Source organism: Pteropus medius, unplaced genomic scaffold, assembly GCF_902729225.1.
Source record: "Pteropus medius unplaced genomic scaffold, Ma_sr-lr_union100, whole genome shotgun sequence".
Taxonomy (NCBI): domain Eukaryota; kingdom Metazoa; phylum Chordata; class Mammalia; order Chiroptera; family Pteropodidae; genus Pteropus; species Pteropus medius.
The window spans coordinates 18,919,519-18,933,205 of NW_024342467.1; the positions used below are offsets into that span (position 1 = coordinate 18,919,519).

The 13,687-nt window shown below is 48.0% G+C and overlaps 1 protein-coding gene across 6 annotated transcripts in view; it reads left to right on the top strand.

Moving 5' to 3' along the window:
• Window positions 1–13,687, top strand: part of BMPER (BMP binding endothelial regulator) — a 221,533-nt gene that overhangs the window by 199,282 nt on the left and 8,564 nt on the right. For all 6 annotated transcript variants that reach the window (XM_039862724.1, XM_039862722.1, XM_039862727.1 and 3 more), the window contains one exon: window positions 11,087–11,217. In XM_039862724.1, coding sequence (XP_039718658.1) covers window positions 11,087–11,217 — 131 coding nt within the window. The remainder of the gene's footprint in view (window positions 1–11,086; window positions 11,218–13,687) is intronic.

The following is a 13,687-nucleotide window of genomic DNA, read 5'->3' on the forward strand; positions in this document are numbered from 1 at the left end:
TATAAATGATTCATTCAGGAAAATAGGTTTGGAGCATCTACTCTCAACCAGACACTGCACGGAGCTGATGAAAAATGATGGAGCAGAACCTGCCCGTCCTGGAGTGCAGTGGGGTGGACGGAGGGGAGAGTCAGTCATACTGGGACACCACTGCAGGCTGTGACGGAGATTGCCATGAGCATGTAAGCAGCCTCATCTAGCTTGGGGATCTCCGAAGCCTTCCCTGAGAAAGCTATCAGCCTGCATGTTGAAGAGGGACGGGGACAGGAGAGGAAGGTGGAAGACATTCCAGCAGAAGAAGCAGCGTGTGCTGTAGACCGCAGCATGTCATGGGGGAGAGGGCGTGGACCCAGCTTTGCCACTTCCCATCAGTGTGATGTTAAAGCAAACAACCGAAAAACAGCGGCTTGACCTCTTTGGTTCTTAGTTCTCTCTTCTGTTAGAAATTGTGCAGTCAAAATTTCAGGTGCTCACGTATGCAGTGCACCCAGCACGTAACCGGCCCCCAGGAAATGCTGCTCATTCTCAGCTCTTCCACCCTTGGGCTCTGAGCATTCTGGGGCCTTTGAGGCCTTTAAGGCAATATCTTCCTGTGTTGCTTCTTGCAAACAGGCCTCTCGCTCCATCTCACTGGGGCCCATACTCGGGCAGTCCCCGGCTGGCAGACAGGAGGCAGATGGGAGGCAGGCACCAAGGCAGTTGGCCCATGGTGTTTCTGATTTGGATTCTGATTTGGATTTGGAGAATGTCTGCTCCACGAACCCCTTTTCTATGATTGGAGAATGACCACCCCCCGTGGATACGGATGGGGTGGGTCTCTTGGGAAGGATAATTCTCCTTGTAGGTCAAGTGGACTGATTTTCCCTGTATGGCCAAGCTGCAAGGACTATGGAGTGCAAAATCCCCTCCTTGCGCAGTGACTGGATGTGAACGCCGGTTCACTGTGGAGCCAGAAGGCCTGGAGGCCTGGCAGACGCGTGATGAAAGGCACCCGGCATCTGAAAAGGTTCACTGCGCACCACATCCTCCAGGGGCAGCCGCCGTGCCGCCCCTTTATCAGTGCGCGTAGTGGAGGGTTTGTGGACTTGGCGGCCATCCACCGCCTAAGGCGAAAAAGACCTCTGGAAGGGTCGGCCCCTTTGAAGCAGCCGGGGTGGTGGCTGCTGCTGCGTGTGGCTGCGGTGTGGCCTCCAGATGCCGGATGCCTCCTCTCGCGTGTATTTTCCTCGCGGCCGCTGAGACTATGCACCCCGATAACTGCGCCCTCGGCAGTCAGTGGCCATCCAGACGGGCAGACCCGTCCTGCCGCTGCTGCGCACAAATGGCTTGATGTCACAGAGGCACTGCTGGAGCGAGATGTCCCCGAGAATGGCACTGGGAGGGGCGCCACGCTAGAATGAGAGGAAAGATAAAACCGAGGGCCTTCACGCACGCGCTTCGCTTCCCGCTGAATGTCAGCTGGGCGGGCGGGACCAGGCTTTCTGCCTCGCTTTGACTTTGACCTCCAGCCTTTGGTTCCACGCGAGGACGGGTTCCTCCCTCTTCCTTAGGGACTGGCGGTGGGGAGCGGGGATGCTCTGTTTCCTTACTTAACTTTTCATAACAGCCATATACGAGGTTACACAAGGAAGAGCATAGAAAAGGGAAAAAAATGTACCCAAAGTGACACAGTTAGGCAGTCACCAGATGTGGCGACTCCGCATGCCTTATGCCTTGCCTTGCAGCTCCTGTGGGGGCTCGTGTGGGGGCACGTTTTCCTCGCCCTGGTGCCCAGCCCAGGGGCGACGGGTGCTCCGGAGTGTGATTTCAGAGGCGCTGCCTCTCGGGTGCAGCCCCGCGCTCCCAGACAGGAGCCCCTGCAGGGGGACACCCTCCTCCACTGTGCTGCCCCTTGCCTCTGCCTCTCGGAGTTGCTCTGCTCACCCCACCAGCTCCCCAGGCGAAGGCAGGCTCCCGCATGGAGCCCAAGCCATTGCCCTGCGCACAGCACACGCTCCGTGGGTGTTTGTCAGGCTGACAGGAGCAGTTTCAAAGATGACGTGTGTCTGTCCAGGCCGGAGATAGAATTATGACGACACAGGCTCTCCACAGGGAAGAGGAGGTGTTAGGACTTTTCCGGGTAAACAGCCCCCTCTCGTTTCCAGAAAGTCCATCTGGCTATAAATGTCATCTAGTTTTAGGGCTGGCCGAGCCCGGGGCAAGTCTGTATTTAGACCAAGTCGTAGAAGGCGCATGGTGGGGACCCTGTCACTTTGCTAAGTAGGAGGCAGGAACAGGGCTGGATGCTGGCAGCTGGCTGGCACCTCCAGCCTCCGACTGTGCTGCCACCTCAGACGTGGAAGATGTCCCCCTCCTGCTCAGGGGGAGGGTCTGGTGTTCTTTTGTACTTGAGAGTCTTTCGTGTGTGAAGCTAGACGCACACGGTGCGTCAGTAAAATGAGGTTTTGCAGGAAGTGGAAAAGCTTGGGCTTTTCCCCACGGACGCTCCCCAGGCCTGCCCTGCGGAGGGTGGGCCTCCGACAGGCTCTCGCTGCCACACAGGGGCTCCAAGCCCAACCAGCCTGACGGCTGTTTTACACTGAGCACGACAATGATGACTGGAACGTGTTTAAGAGAAAAAGGTGATTGATTTTCTGACGAGCAGCCAGTTTTAGGTGCTCTTTGATCAGCCAACCTCCCTTCTGAAAGCCAGAAGCCAGTGCTGGAATGAGAATGCAGTTTGCTTGGTGCTCTACCTCTCGGCCACTAGAGGGGGCTAGTGACCAGGCTTCCCCTCTCCCTGGCTGGTGTGTGGGACATCTTTGCCCAAGCTAAAGAGTGACACCTCAGCAAACGTCTGCGAAATCGAGGCCAGCTTTTCCCTCCGTGGAGCCAGAGTTTCCTATGTGAGCAAAGGGAGCTCGTCTTTGCCGAGGGGGTATTTCTGTGGCAGGGGTCGTGCCGCCTCTGGCTTGGGCCCTTTGGAAGGCATGGTCCCTGGGCATGGGGAGAAGCAGAGGGGGGCACACGCGCCCCAACCCAAAGACACAGGAAAACTTGGCGACAGGTGGCTGATCGGGGGCAGCAAACACTTCGGGCTCCAGAAAGTGCTTGATGGTTATTTGGTCTCAGCTCCCAGCGGGACTCAGCTTGCGGTAGTCGTGAGACTTCTTTTTAAATGAGCCTCGTGGAAGGTCATAAGCGCTGCTGCCTTTAAAGGTCTGTGTGTCCTCAGGCGCCTTCATCATTCCAGAAACACAACCTCCAGCTTTGGAAGGGCGTCTGAGGCTAACGACCCCTTCTGGGACTTCCGTGTCCCTCTCGCTTTTGCTGTGCAGGTTCATGGCATTCGCCTCGCTGGGGAATGTCATAAGGATTAAAGTAATCAATACTTTTCCGTTTCTAGAGAGTGTCTAAATTAGGTAAAAACGTAGAGTACCTCGGTTTTAAATTGGAGTTACGTATAAGTGGGCAGGGTGTACGTGACAGGAACAGAGTACAGACGAGCAAAGAAGGGGTGCTTTGTGAATAATTGCCCAGACGGTTTGGTAGCTTTTTTCCCTGTTACTTTGGTGGTTGGGTTTTTATTCTTGTCAAGGCGGGGAGAACAATTACAGACGGAAAGACACTGAAGGAGGAAGATCAAACCACACGAGGCTGAGCGTGGAAGCTCAGGACGATAATTGAAGAGTCATCATGGGGACAAGCACACTCACTGCTCTGTATGGCTCCGGCTGTCACACCTAAGAGTTAAGGATGGCAAATCGTGAGGACTCGGATCTCTAGAAGAAAGAAATGTCTTAAACAATAGACCTGCCAGGCTGCTCTGTGGAGGAAATGAGCTCTTCGGGAATAGGCTGTGTGACTATCTCTCAGGGACTTTTTTGTCTTGTTTTTTAATATTGGAGGTTGGACCACATGACCATCAAATCTAATATGTGGTGATTTGGAGACTGTGCTTTTTATTCAGGCTCCTGCCTTTGTCTGGACTTTCTTTTTCCTTGTTCTCTAACCAAGCAGAATTCCGCAGGCCCTTCAAGACCCGGCCGCGGGCCTCTCCTAGTCTGTAATTCCTTCTGGAAACCCTTGCCCGCCGTGCGGAATTAGTCTTCAGCGTCCTGCTGTACTACCTTCCTGCCCTAATGATCTTCATGTCATTCGGACTCTGATGTTTAATATCTGCACCATCTCCTCTTCTAAATGGGTCCGTCTCTGCCCATCTCTGAGCCTCCCTTAGTGCCTGGAACCAACAGGGCTCGATGAATTTATTCTCTGCACTTAGGAGTGAGCTAAAGGGCTAATGTGTGTGTGTGTATGTGGGGCATTTGCTGAGGCCGGACTGCCGGCAAGCTCATCGTTCACAATCAGACCAACAGCCGGCCACCTGAATCCTCTTGTCCCTCTTCTCAGATTGAGTGTGTGACATGGACAAGCTCATCCAGAAATGCTTGGCCTTGCTGTGCTGTTCTGGTGGCCGTAGGACAAAGATTTAGGCCAATATTTGATATTAAATAGTCTCACCAATGTTTAAGCCACAGAGGTGCTAAGCTGCTGCTGGCCCAGGAAGGGTCTGGAGTGAGCAGGAGGGTTACCCTACTGTCTGGCTGTTAGAGCTTGCCCCCCACCTCCCATCAAGAACTCAATAAAGCAACCTCATGTGTGCTATTACTGAGTCCTTTGGCCCTGTTTTTAATGTTAAACACTGTTTTGGGGGACTTGTGGGGTGCCCGTATAGCACTGAGAAGAGCAGAGGTAGCCGCTGCATAATTTATGGATGACATTATTAAGTATAATGTGACACGGATATGGCTACGCCCTCTAGTTCCTCCCATGTAACTCAGGTTAGGGAGGTCAGGACAGAGTTCAAGTCTTAAAGTATACAGTGATTTTTAACAGTCTCTTGGTAGTTAAACACACTGTGCCCACCCGGGCAGGACTCTGTCTCCCATTTCCTCTCCCTTCCCCTTTCCCATGATGCCCAGGCACCAACAAGCCTGAGATGCCTTCGGGCTTCTGGAAAGATACGGGCAGTGAGTAGAGCCACAGGACCCTAGTGCGGCTGTCCGGTCACCTCTCACCCCCGATCCTATTGTCACTCTCAGGAAAGTTGACCTCCAGGTTGAACAATGTCATCCAGCCAGAGACTCTTCCTGGTGGCAGGTCTGACTCTGCGTCCGAGATGGGGCTGGTTGCTGTCACTCCTGGTGTGACCTGCTGATCTCCCAGAAGCAGTGTTGGGACTTCCCAGTGGTTAAACTGTCTGGGTAGCAAAGGCACAAGCACTTGCCTCTCTCTGACACGGTGGCCATCGTGCCAGAAAAAGCAGAGGGAAAACCACTTGGAATGCCGTTGCTAGGAAGCGGGGAGATGTTTGATGTTTTTTGATTTCAGCGGTATTGGAGGCTTGCCTTTTTAATAACAGGAAGATCTACAGGTTATTCTTACAATATTGCATGTGCTTGTCTGAAAATGTGTCGTTAAAGCAGACTTCTCTCATCAAATCCTTTTTTCCACTGTTCGTTAAATTTGAAAAAATATCCACTTGGATACAGGAGCAGAGTGCACGTTCGAAATGAGAATGACAGTGGAAAAGTTCTAGCAGGAGTAGCTCGGTTTGGAGGTTGACAGGCCAGCAGCCCCCACGGCCATGGATGCGCCAGGCAGCAGCCAGGGAGTCGGGGCAAAGAGAGCATCTGTGCTCTTCCAATATCAGTGTCCTGTCGGGGCTGAGCAAAGGTCACTAGGCCATTCTCACTGACCCTTCTGCTGAGTCCCTGAATATTTACTGAGCTGCATGTTCAAGGCACTGTGCTAGGCTGGATGAGCAAGACACAGCCCTCCCCCACAAACGGGGAGACGGGTAATTAGCATTCAGAGGGTCTGTGCAAAAATAAAGGTCTAGAGAGGACACAACGCGATAGGAAGGGGCTAACTTTTCTTGGGCCAGTCAGTGCGCGCCACGGAGGAATCCAAACTGAGTCTTAAAGGACAGGCATTGATTTTTTTCCAGTGGGAAAGCCGTGGAAGCACACTCCAGGCAGGGGTGGCAAGGTAGAAGGAAGGCTGAGGTGTCCTGAGACATCCCCCACACCTGGATGACCTTCACCGTGGGGGTCCTTGAATCTGTTGCCAAAAAATGTGAACCTTCTCTGTAGATACCCAGTTAGAAAGCAGGAGTGACCTTGATCTTAACCTTGCTATACCTATAAATCCCCCTGGGGAGGACAGGAATGGTTTCCCAGGGCAGATGGAGCTGCACTCTTTATCAAAATCCAGCAGGGTTTTCTGCAGTGCTGGGACTGGTCAGCACTGTCCAATATTGTGACCACTAGTCACCTGTAGGCACTGGATGCTTGAAATGTAGCTAATATGACTAAAGGATTGAATTTGAAATTTTATTTCAATGCAATTAACTTAAATTTCCATTTAAACAGCTCTCTGTGGCTGGCGGCTACTGTCCTAGAGCTTCGCAGAAGGCAGTGATTATAACTTGATGAGGAGAAATAGATGACTTAGCGCTTCCTTGCAGGCAAATTGTGATAAGTTGGGTTTCAGGGAGGGCACGGACCCCAGGTCCCTTCTGACACCAGGACTGAGCTGGGTGCTACAAGGAAAGGCCTCCCAAGAGTCTTCCTGAAACACGACACCAATGCCTCCGATAGGCAGAGAGGGGAGGTGCTCGGTGTGTGGCAAAGTGCTGGCCAGCGTGGCACCGGCTCACCGGGGACGCTGCAGTGGCTCTTGGCATCCTCTTCCCACAACACTGCATCGAGCAGCTGTGCGAACTCCGTGGGACCACAGATCTGCCCGCACCTCTCTGCTCTCAGGAACCATGCCAGGAGCAGGGTGGAGAAATCAGAAAATCATTTCGAGATATGTAAATTAAAAACATCTGTGGTGGAAAGTGGCTGTAATGGGGTGGCCAGGCGGGGACTCCTTACCTGTAGGGCTTTGCTGGAAGAATCCAATTGTAATGCATCCTGTGTTTTCCCACTGGAGCTGTGAACAGATGTGTTTCCTGACCAAGAATTCACCATCAAACAGAACATAACCGTAACAGAATAAATACCATGAAAGCAGAGAAACCAAAGCCATAAATCTTAGTAACTACCCAAAGTGATAAAATTCTGCTACTTCTTCTATAAAATGAGTATAAATATACAGTATTGGTGCATACTCAGGAAAGGACAATTTTCCATTAACATATAAAAATTCAACTCCACTGTGCCATAAATTAGATTTTCTTCATACCGAATGATCAAGTGTGATAAATACAAATTGAACATTTGAATAATAATAGTTTTGCTTCTCCCTGAAATTTGAAATGCATTTGAAGATGTTTTTATTTTTCTCTTAATAAATTTCTCTGTAACCGGCAGAAGCATGCATAATTATTCCATTATCCATTCCATCCATCTGGATGTCAAGTTCGCAGCATCAGTGGACCAAGACAGATCAAGTCTGAAGACAACACACAGAGAATTAAAGCACAGTCCATGTCAGGAGGCCTCCGATACACAGACTGGGGAGATTTTAGCTGGAGAAATATTTACTAAGACCTACAAATGGATACTCTAATTTTCTTCCATTCTTTATTTCTTATTTTCTCACTCCAGTTCCTGAATTCTGATCTAAATATTAATGTCTCATGTTCTTCTTGTCATCGTTTTAAAAGTACACTGTGATTTTATGTTTTTAGAAAAGTGATACGTGTTCGTTGTAGAAAATCCAGATAAGAAGAAAATAGATGAGCCACAGGTCAGCTCCGCCACTCAGAGGTGGCACATCTGTGTTCAGTGATTTTTGTTTTCTTAGGAGACCACACAATATTAAAACACAGTTCCGCTCTTTTTCAATTAATCCTTCTGGAATGTTTCCTCACGTTTTAAAACATGTTTCCAAAACGTCATTGTAATGTTTGTAGAATATTTCATTGTAAAGGTCACCTAAATGTATTTAACTAGATCCCTTATGGTAGGCAAATTTGGTGTTTTCCTTTTCATTATTATTTTAAATAACATTATGACGAAAACCTCTATATAAATTATTCGTCCACATGCATTACGATTTATTTAGGTGCAGAATTTCTCTATCAAAAGGAAAGAACCTTTCTTAAGGCTATTTTTAAGTATTGCTAATTGCTTTCTGGAAAGATGCTCTATTGTAGTGGTTATCAAAACAGGTATTGAGATCAGAAAGACCAGAGTTCGAGTCCTGTTTTCGCATTTCTGGATCTGTCGTCAGCCACGTGACCTTGGCCAAGGAGTTAACATCTCTGATCCTCAGTTTCTGTACCTGTTAAGTGAGCCCGCCTCATGTCCCTTGCAGTGTGGAGCAAACGAGATAACCCATGTAAACGCTGAGTATAGCAAAATGCTTGCTGAGAGAACTAACGATTTTATATTTCTTCCCGGACCATTTGGGCCATCTACTCCCTTCTCTCACAAACCCTGGACACAATTTTGTGTCAAAATCATCAAGCTGACAAGCGAAAAAGGACATCTTGTAGTTTTAACTTCTGTGACAAAACACATCTTCCAAGCCTTCAAAAATATGTGAAATATTTCAAGTGAAGAGCTGGCTTTGACAAACGTTTTTGCCTCAAATGTTGTTCCTTATAAGTGCCAAGTAATAGAAATCTTTCTTGGCTTTGAAGGGTAGATATGCTAGTTACTGTGTCTGAGGGCACCGTGGTCTGGGCGGGGTAGAGTACATGTATGTAACCATTATTCAACATGCGCTTAAAACATTTCCTCCCAACAGCCTTTAACCGTCCATAATTTAAGTTGTAGAAATAGCTTCGTCAGACAACCAGTAGAAATAAAGAGAAAAGAAGGAAAACACCAATGATCCTTTCAGCTACATTAAATTTTATCTGTTGACTGTCCACACAGTTTTACAGAATTACATCAGATGTTCCTTCAGATCAGAGGGTGCATTTCCTCATGTCACCCAGCTCTTTTCCATACAAGTAACTGTCACCTTTCCAGGCCCACGAGGTGCCATCCCATTCATGTTACCTCGGTGCGAGCTGCGTATGAAGGAAAGAGATCCACGCCCCATGGGACGGGATGGAGGGTCCGCGACAAAAGCCTCCTGGGGAAGTGAGGTGGAGATGAGAGTAGAGAGTAGAACTCAGGGCAGTTGGAAGTGTCGGTGCAGCATCTGAGTCCAAATGTGACAGGTGGGCTTAGTCTGAGGTGAAAATCGAGGTGGGGTTCACACTCGGACAGTTAGAGGCTGTTTTAAGGACAGACATCATTTATTTGGCTTTTCCTGGGAGCCTGGAGATGCCACATGAATTTAAAGACACAGCACTGTATGTCTCCCACCAGACAGGGTTTGCTAGCGAACATGATTTCACAAGGTTTCTGTCATGCAAGTGGAAGAAGCTATTTAAAAATATGACCTCGATTGTTACGGAGAGGAGAGAGATCTGCTTTTCTGTCCTGATTATTGTGTCTTAAGTGTCAGGCATCAAATAATCTCTCACTTGATGAAACGAAAGAGGCTCTTGGGGTTTCAGATCTGTTTCTCTTCTGTCCCTGTGAGTTCATATTTCTCAAGGTTCCACCTGTGAGTGTTGAGCTGTAATAATTTTGTAGGTACACGGTGAGTCTCTTGACCCTTTAATATGGTTACTACTGTTCGTTTTTGTTCAGAGCAGGTGGTGCCCCAGCTTCCACTCAGAGCTAGCTGGTCACTGTCTCTCATCAGGTGTGTGTCCATGTCCCACCAAGAGAAGATGCTGACATACTAACATTAGATGACCATGTCCTGATCACATTTCAGGATCATCTGTGCCACTTCTAACTTTGAATATTATTTTTTTCTGCTTTCAGCCTTGAATTAGATTCTGTAAGGAAGAGGTTTCGCTGAAAAAATAATATATAAAAAAAGGGTAGTTTAATTTTATTAATTTTGGGGGCCTCTTGCATAAATGTTAAGTCAAAATTGTTGGGCAGTAAACTTGCCGGAAGATGAAGATGAGGACAGTGTATGGTGTGATAAAAAAGCACTAGTCTCAGAGTTAGGAGATGTAATTTAATTCACTCTTTTGCCACTTATTAATGTGACTTTGGGGGCATCTATTCATTGGTAAAATGACCTCTTTGTTTATCAAACAGAAACTGTGGGATGTCCTATGTGCCACTCAGTGACAGCCTGATGTACTTTGTAAACTAATATTACATACTAATGTCAAGTCGTAATGGTATATTTGAGGTCAACATGTTTCAAAATTTATTATTTGCATTTAAACATATCTCTGTTATTTTTATGTCCTGGCTGATCATTTCCATATTCAAAGTTAAGCTAAAAAAAGACCTTGGTTCGCTCATCTTTATCTTTCAGTCTCATCAGGGCCTAAATTTTTTTCTTTATTTGGAATCTGTCGCACCACATTCTAAAACATGAGGTTCAGTGTTCCTTAAAAGAGTGCGATTCAAGATATTGCCTTGGGATTTTATGCTTTCGTCCTGTTGGTCACTATATCGGTTATATTGTAATAGGATCTGTTATTCCTATATCGGAGCGAATCACAAAGTGACAGCACTTGAATGGTGGCTCTATTCTAAGAGCTGCATTTCCAACCTGGTAACTACTATGCATGCGTAGCTATTCACTTCTAAGAAAATTAACATTAAATCAGTAAACGTTTTGTTTCCTCAGTCACACTGGACTCATTCCACGTACCCAGTGTAGAGAGTGGCCACTGCTCGGACAGTGGCGATTGTGGATCCTTTCCATCACGGCAGGAAGTTCTGTCGAAAGGTCCTGCTCTGGAAGAAAGCGGACCTCGGCTCACTTTGTTCGGCGGCACCTAGCATAGGTTCCATGCAGAATTTTATACCGTCTTTAGCTTTCCGACCTAAAAGAGCAAACTTTAGTGGCCAATCGAGTTTCCCCTTCACCCACTCACCTGCTTCTGCAAGTCACATTAGGGCGTTCAGTAGTTCCGGATATTTATTTATTTGTTTGCTTGTTTGTTTGTTTTACACCTACAGCGCCAGGTCTTCCTAGGTGGTCTCCCCACTGAGTACTAACCAGGCCCGACCCTCCTTAGTGAGATTTTTAAACGTTTGTTTCTCTCTGTTGGTTTCCGTAGGTCCTGCGTGACAGACATGTGTGAATGTCCAGTCCATAAAAATTGCTACTGCGAGTCATTCCTGGCCTACGCCCGGGCCTGCCAGCGAGAGGGCATCCGCGTGCCCTGGGAGCCTCGGCAGAGCTGTGCAGGTGAGACAGTCCTGGCAGGTCCAGCCAGCGGAAGTGCGTTCCGACGCCCAGGGTGGCAGTGGACGAGACTTCCTGTCTTGAGTGGCCATATCCCCCCCCTGGCCGAAAGGAAAATCCCATTAGTGGCAACCTGATAAAGCACAGAGGTTTCCCACTGAGAGATTGTGATGCAAACCCTAGCAGAGGGTTCTTTTCCCTCTGAGGTAGATCACTAGATTAGTTGTTATAGCTCTTTGATCTCAGGCAAGTTAATTAGCTTATTTGATATCCATGAAATGGACTTCCTTGTTTGTCCAAGAAATATTCCTTACAAACTAGCTAAGTACTGGGCACTGTGCTAAGTGCTGTGGGTGCTTCGGTGACTATGAGAGATGAGGTCCCCCGTCACTGAGGTGCTGGCAATCCAATGAGAGAACCAGACAAAGATGGTGACTGCCATAGTTACGTGCTAAGTGTGGTAAGCGGGATGAAGGAAACACACAGGGCAGAGCAACAGAAAGCACATGGGAAGACGTGAGCGGCTGCATAGGGATGAAGAGAGAAGGCTTTTCTCTGTGGAGGTGACAGTCCAGCCAAGCCCCTTGAAGGATCGAAGGGCATCAGGGGAGGCATTCTGTGCAGATCTGATGGCCGGTGTAGGAATAAAATAGCATGCTCTCGAACTGGAAGGGAGCCAGCGTGGGCTGAGCCTGGGGGCTGAGGGAATGGAGCACAAGATGAGGGCGGAGTAGAAGCAGGAGCTGGATCGTGCAGGGCTTTGCAGGCCTTGGGAGGAAGTCTAGCTTCCATTTCAAGAGAAGTGGAAGCCACCACTGGGCTTTAAGCAAGACTATGCTTTTCAAAGATCACTCTATAGAGATCTATTGGATGGAGCATGATTGAAAGCAGATGACCAGGCAGCAGGAGGCTGTTGCGGTAGTTGTGGGGGTGGAGAGAGAGAGAGAGAGAGAGAGAGAGAGAGAGAGAGAGAAGAGAGAGAGAGAGAGAGAGAGAGAGAGAGAAATGGTGGCTTGGACTAAGAGAGAGGCAGTGGATGGGGAGAGAGGAGAAGAGTCTAGATAGTTTTTGGAACTTTATAATATCTACTATGCAGAATTACAAGCATTAGTGACACGTATGTGAAACATCTGGAATAGCGTCCAGCTCATCAAAGATGCTCAGTCAATAATAGTAGTTTCTGCTGCTATTTAGATTTGAAGGTGAGATGACTGCATATTTGTCACGTCCATCGAGGGTTGGCAAACATTTTTCCGTAAAGGTCCAAACTTGCCTGGAATGAAGAGACTGGGGTTTATAACATGACGTGAGTCCTAGTAACCTTAGCTCTGATGTTAGAAAGGAAGGTTTCCATGGCCTTGCTGACTCTGGCATGTCTCTGCTGGTGGAGGACAGGACTGATCATTTGGTACAGGAGTCAAGGAGAGGGGCCTCGAAGCTGTGTTTTCAACTCATGGACATTTGTCCACCTAGACAGGTGGGTCTCAATCCGGCTGGACATTAGAGTCCCTTTGGGAGCTTAAAAGCGCAAAACCAGACCAAACCAGAAACCTCTGCCTGGCGCCCATGCCCAGATATCCTGCTTAATTGTCATTGTGCATCTTATGAAACCTCTCAAGTGATCCTGACCTGCAGCCAGAGTTGAAACTCAGAGTTGAAACCACCGAATTAATTTGAACGCTTATTTGGATGGCTTTGGGGAAGTAGAATGACAGCTATTTGGGGGTTACTCACACCACCCCTTGACATGTTCACTAGTCTATGTCCTTGACAAGCACCAAAGTCCCCTTATCTCCTCTGATTTCCCTGTTTGGATTTGCTCTCTCTTCTGCAAACACAAGTCCAATCTTTATATCTGAGCTTACCATCCGCAGCAAGGGTACCTCTCTAGCAATGCTGCTCAAACCTCCGAGAAAGGTTGATTTGATAAAAATAATTCACATGAAGGTGTGGCCGAGGGTCCTGAAAGGTGAGAGTAAATGGCGTACCTCTTACCTAATGCATCAGTGCCGAATAGCATATTAAGGGCAGTAATTTTGAGGGTCTGGATCCTTTCTCTGTTTTGAATCCTCCTTCCCTTGAATCTACCAGAAAATAAATAGAATATGCGGAATCAAGCCCCATCCATTCATGCTGGTGCGGTGCAGCGCTCAGCAGAACTTCATTAATTTTATTTGTGGTGCTGCTGTGGCAGGGATCATGGTAGATACAGAATGCATGAACTCTCTCTTCCTGCCTCAGAGCTGTAGTTAGCACCATTTTGGTGCCCACATCGCATCGAAAGACCATACCTTACACCTCAGCACCCTGCTATGAGGGACAGAATCTCGGGAGCTCAAATTACTTTTCTAATGGAAAAAGGAATATGGCTTCTGAAAGGTTCCATTTACCACTTACAATTAATTAGCCACCTGAGTGAAGTCGGACTCTGTCAGTGTGCAGTTGCAGGGGAACCTTTTACACACACACACAC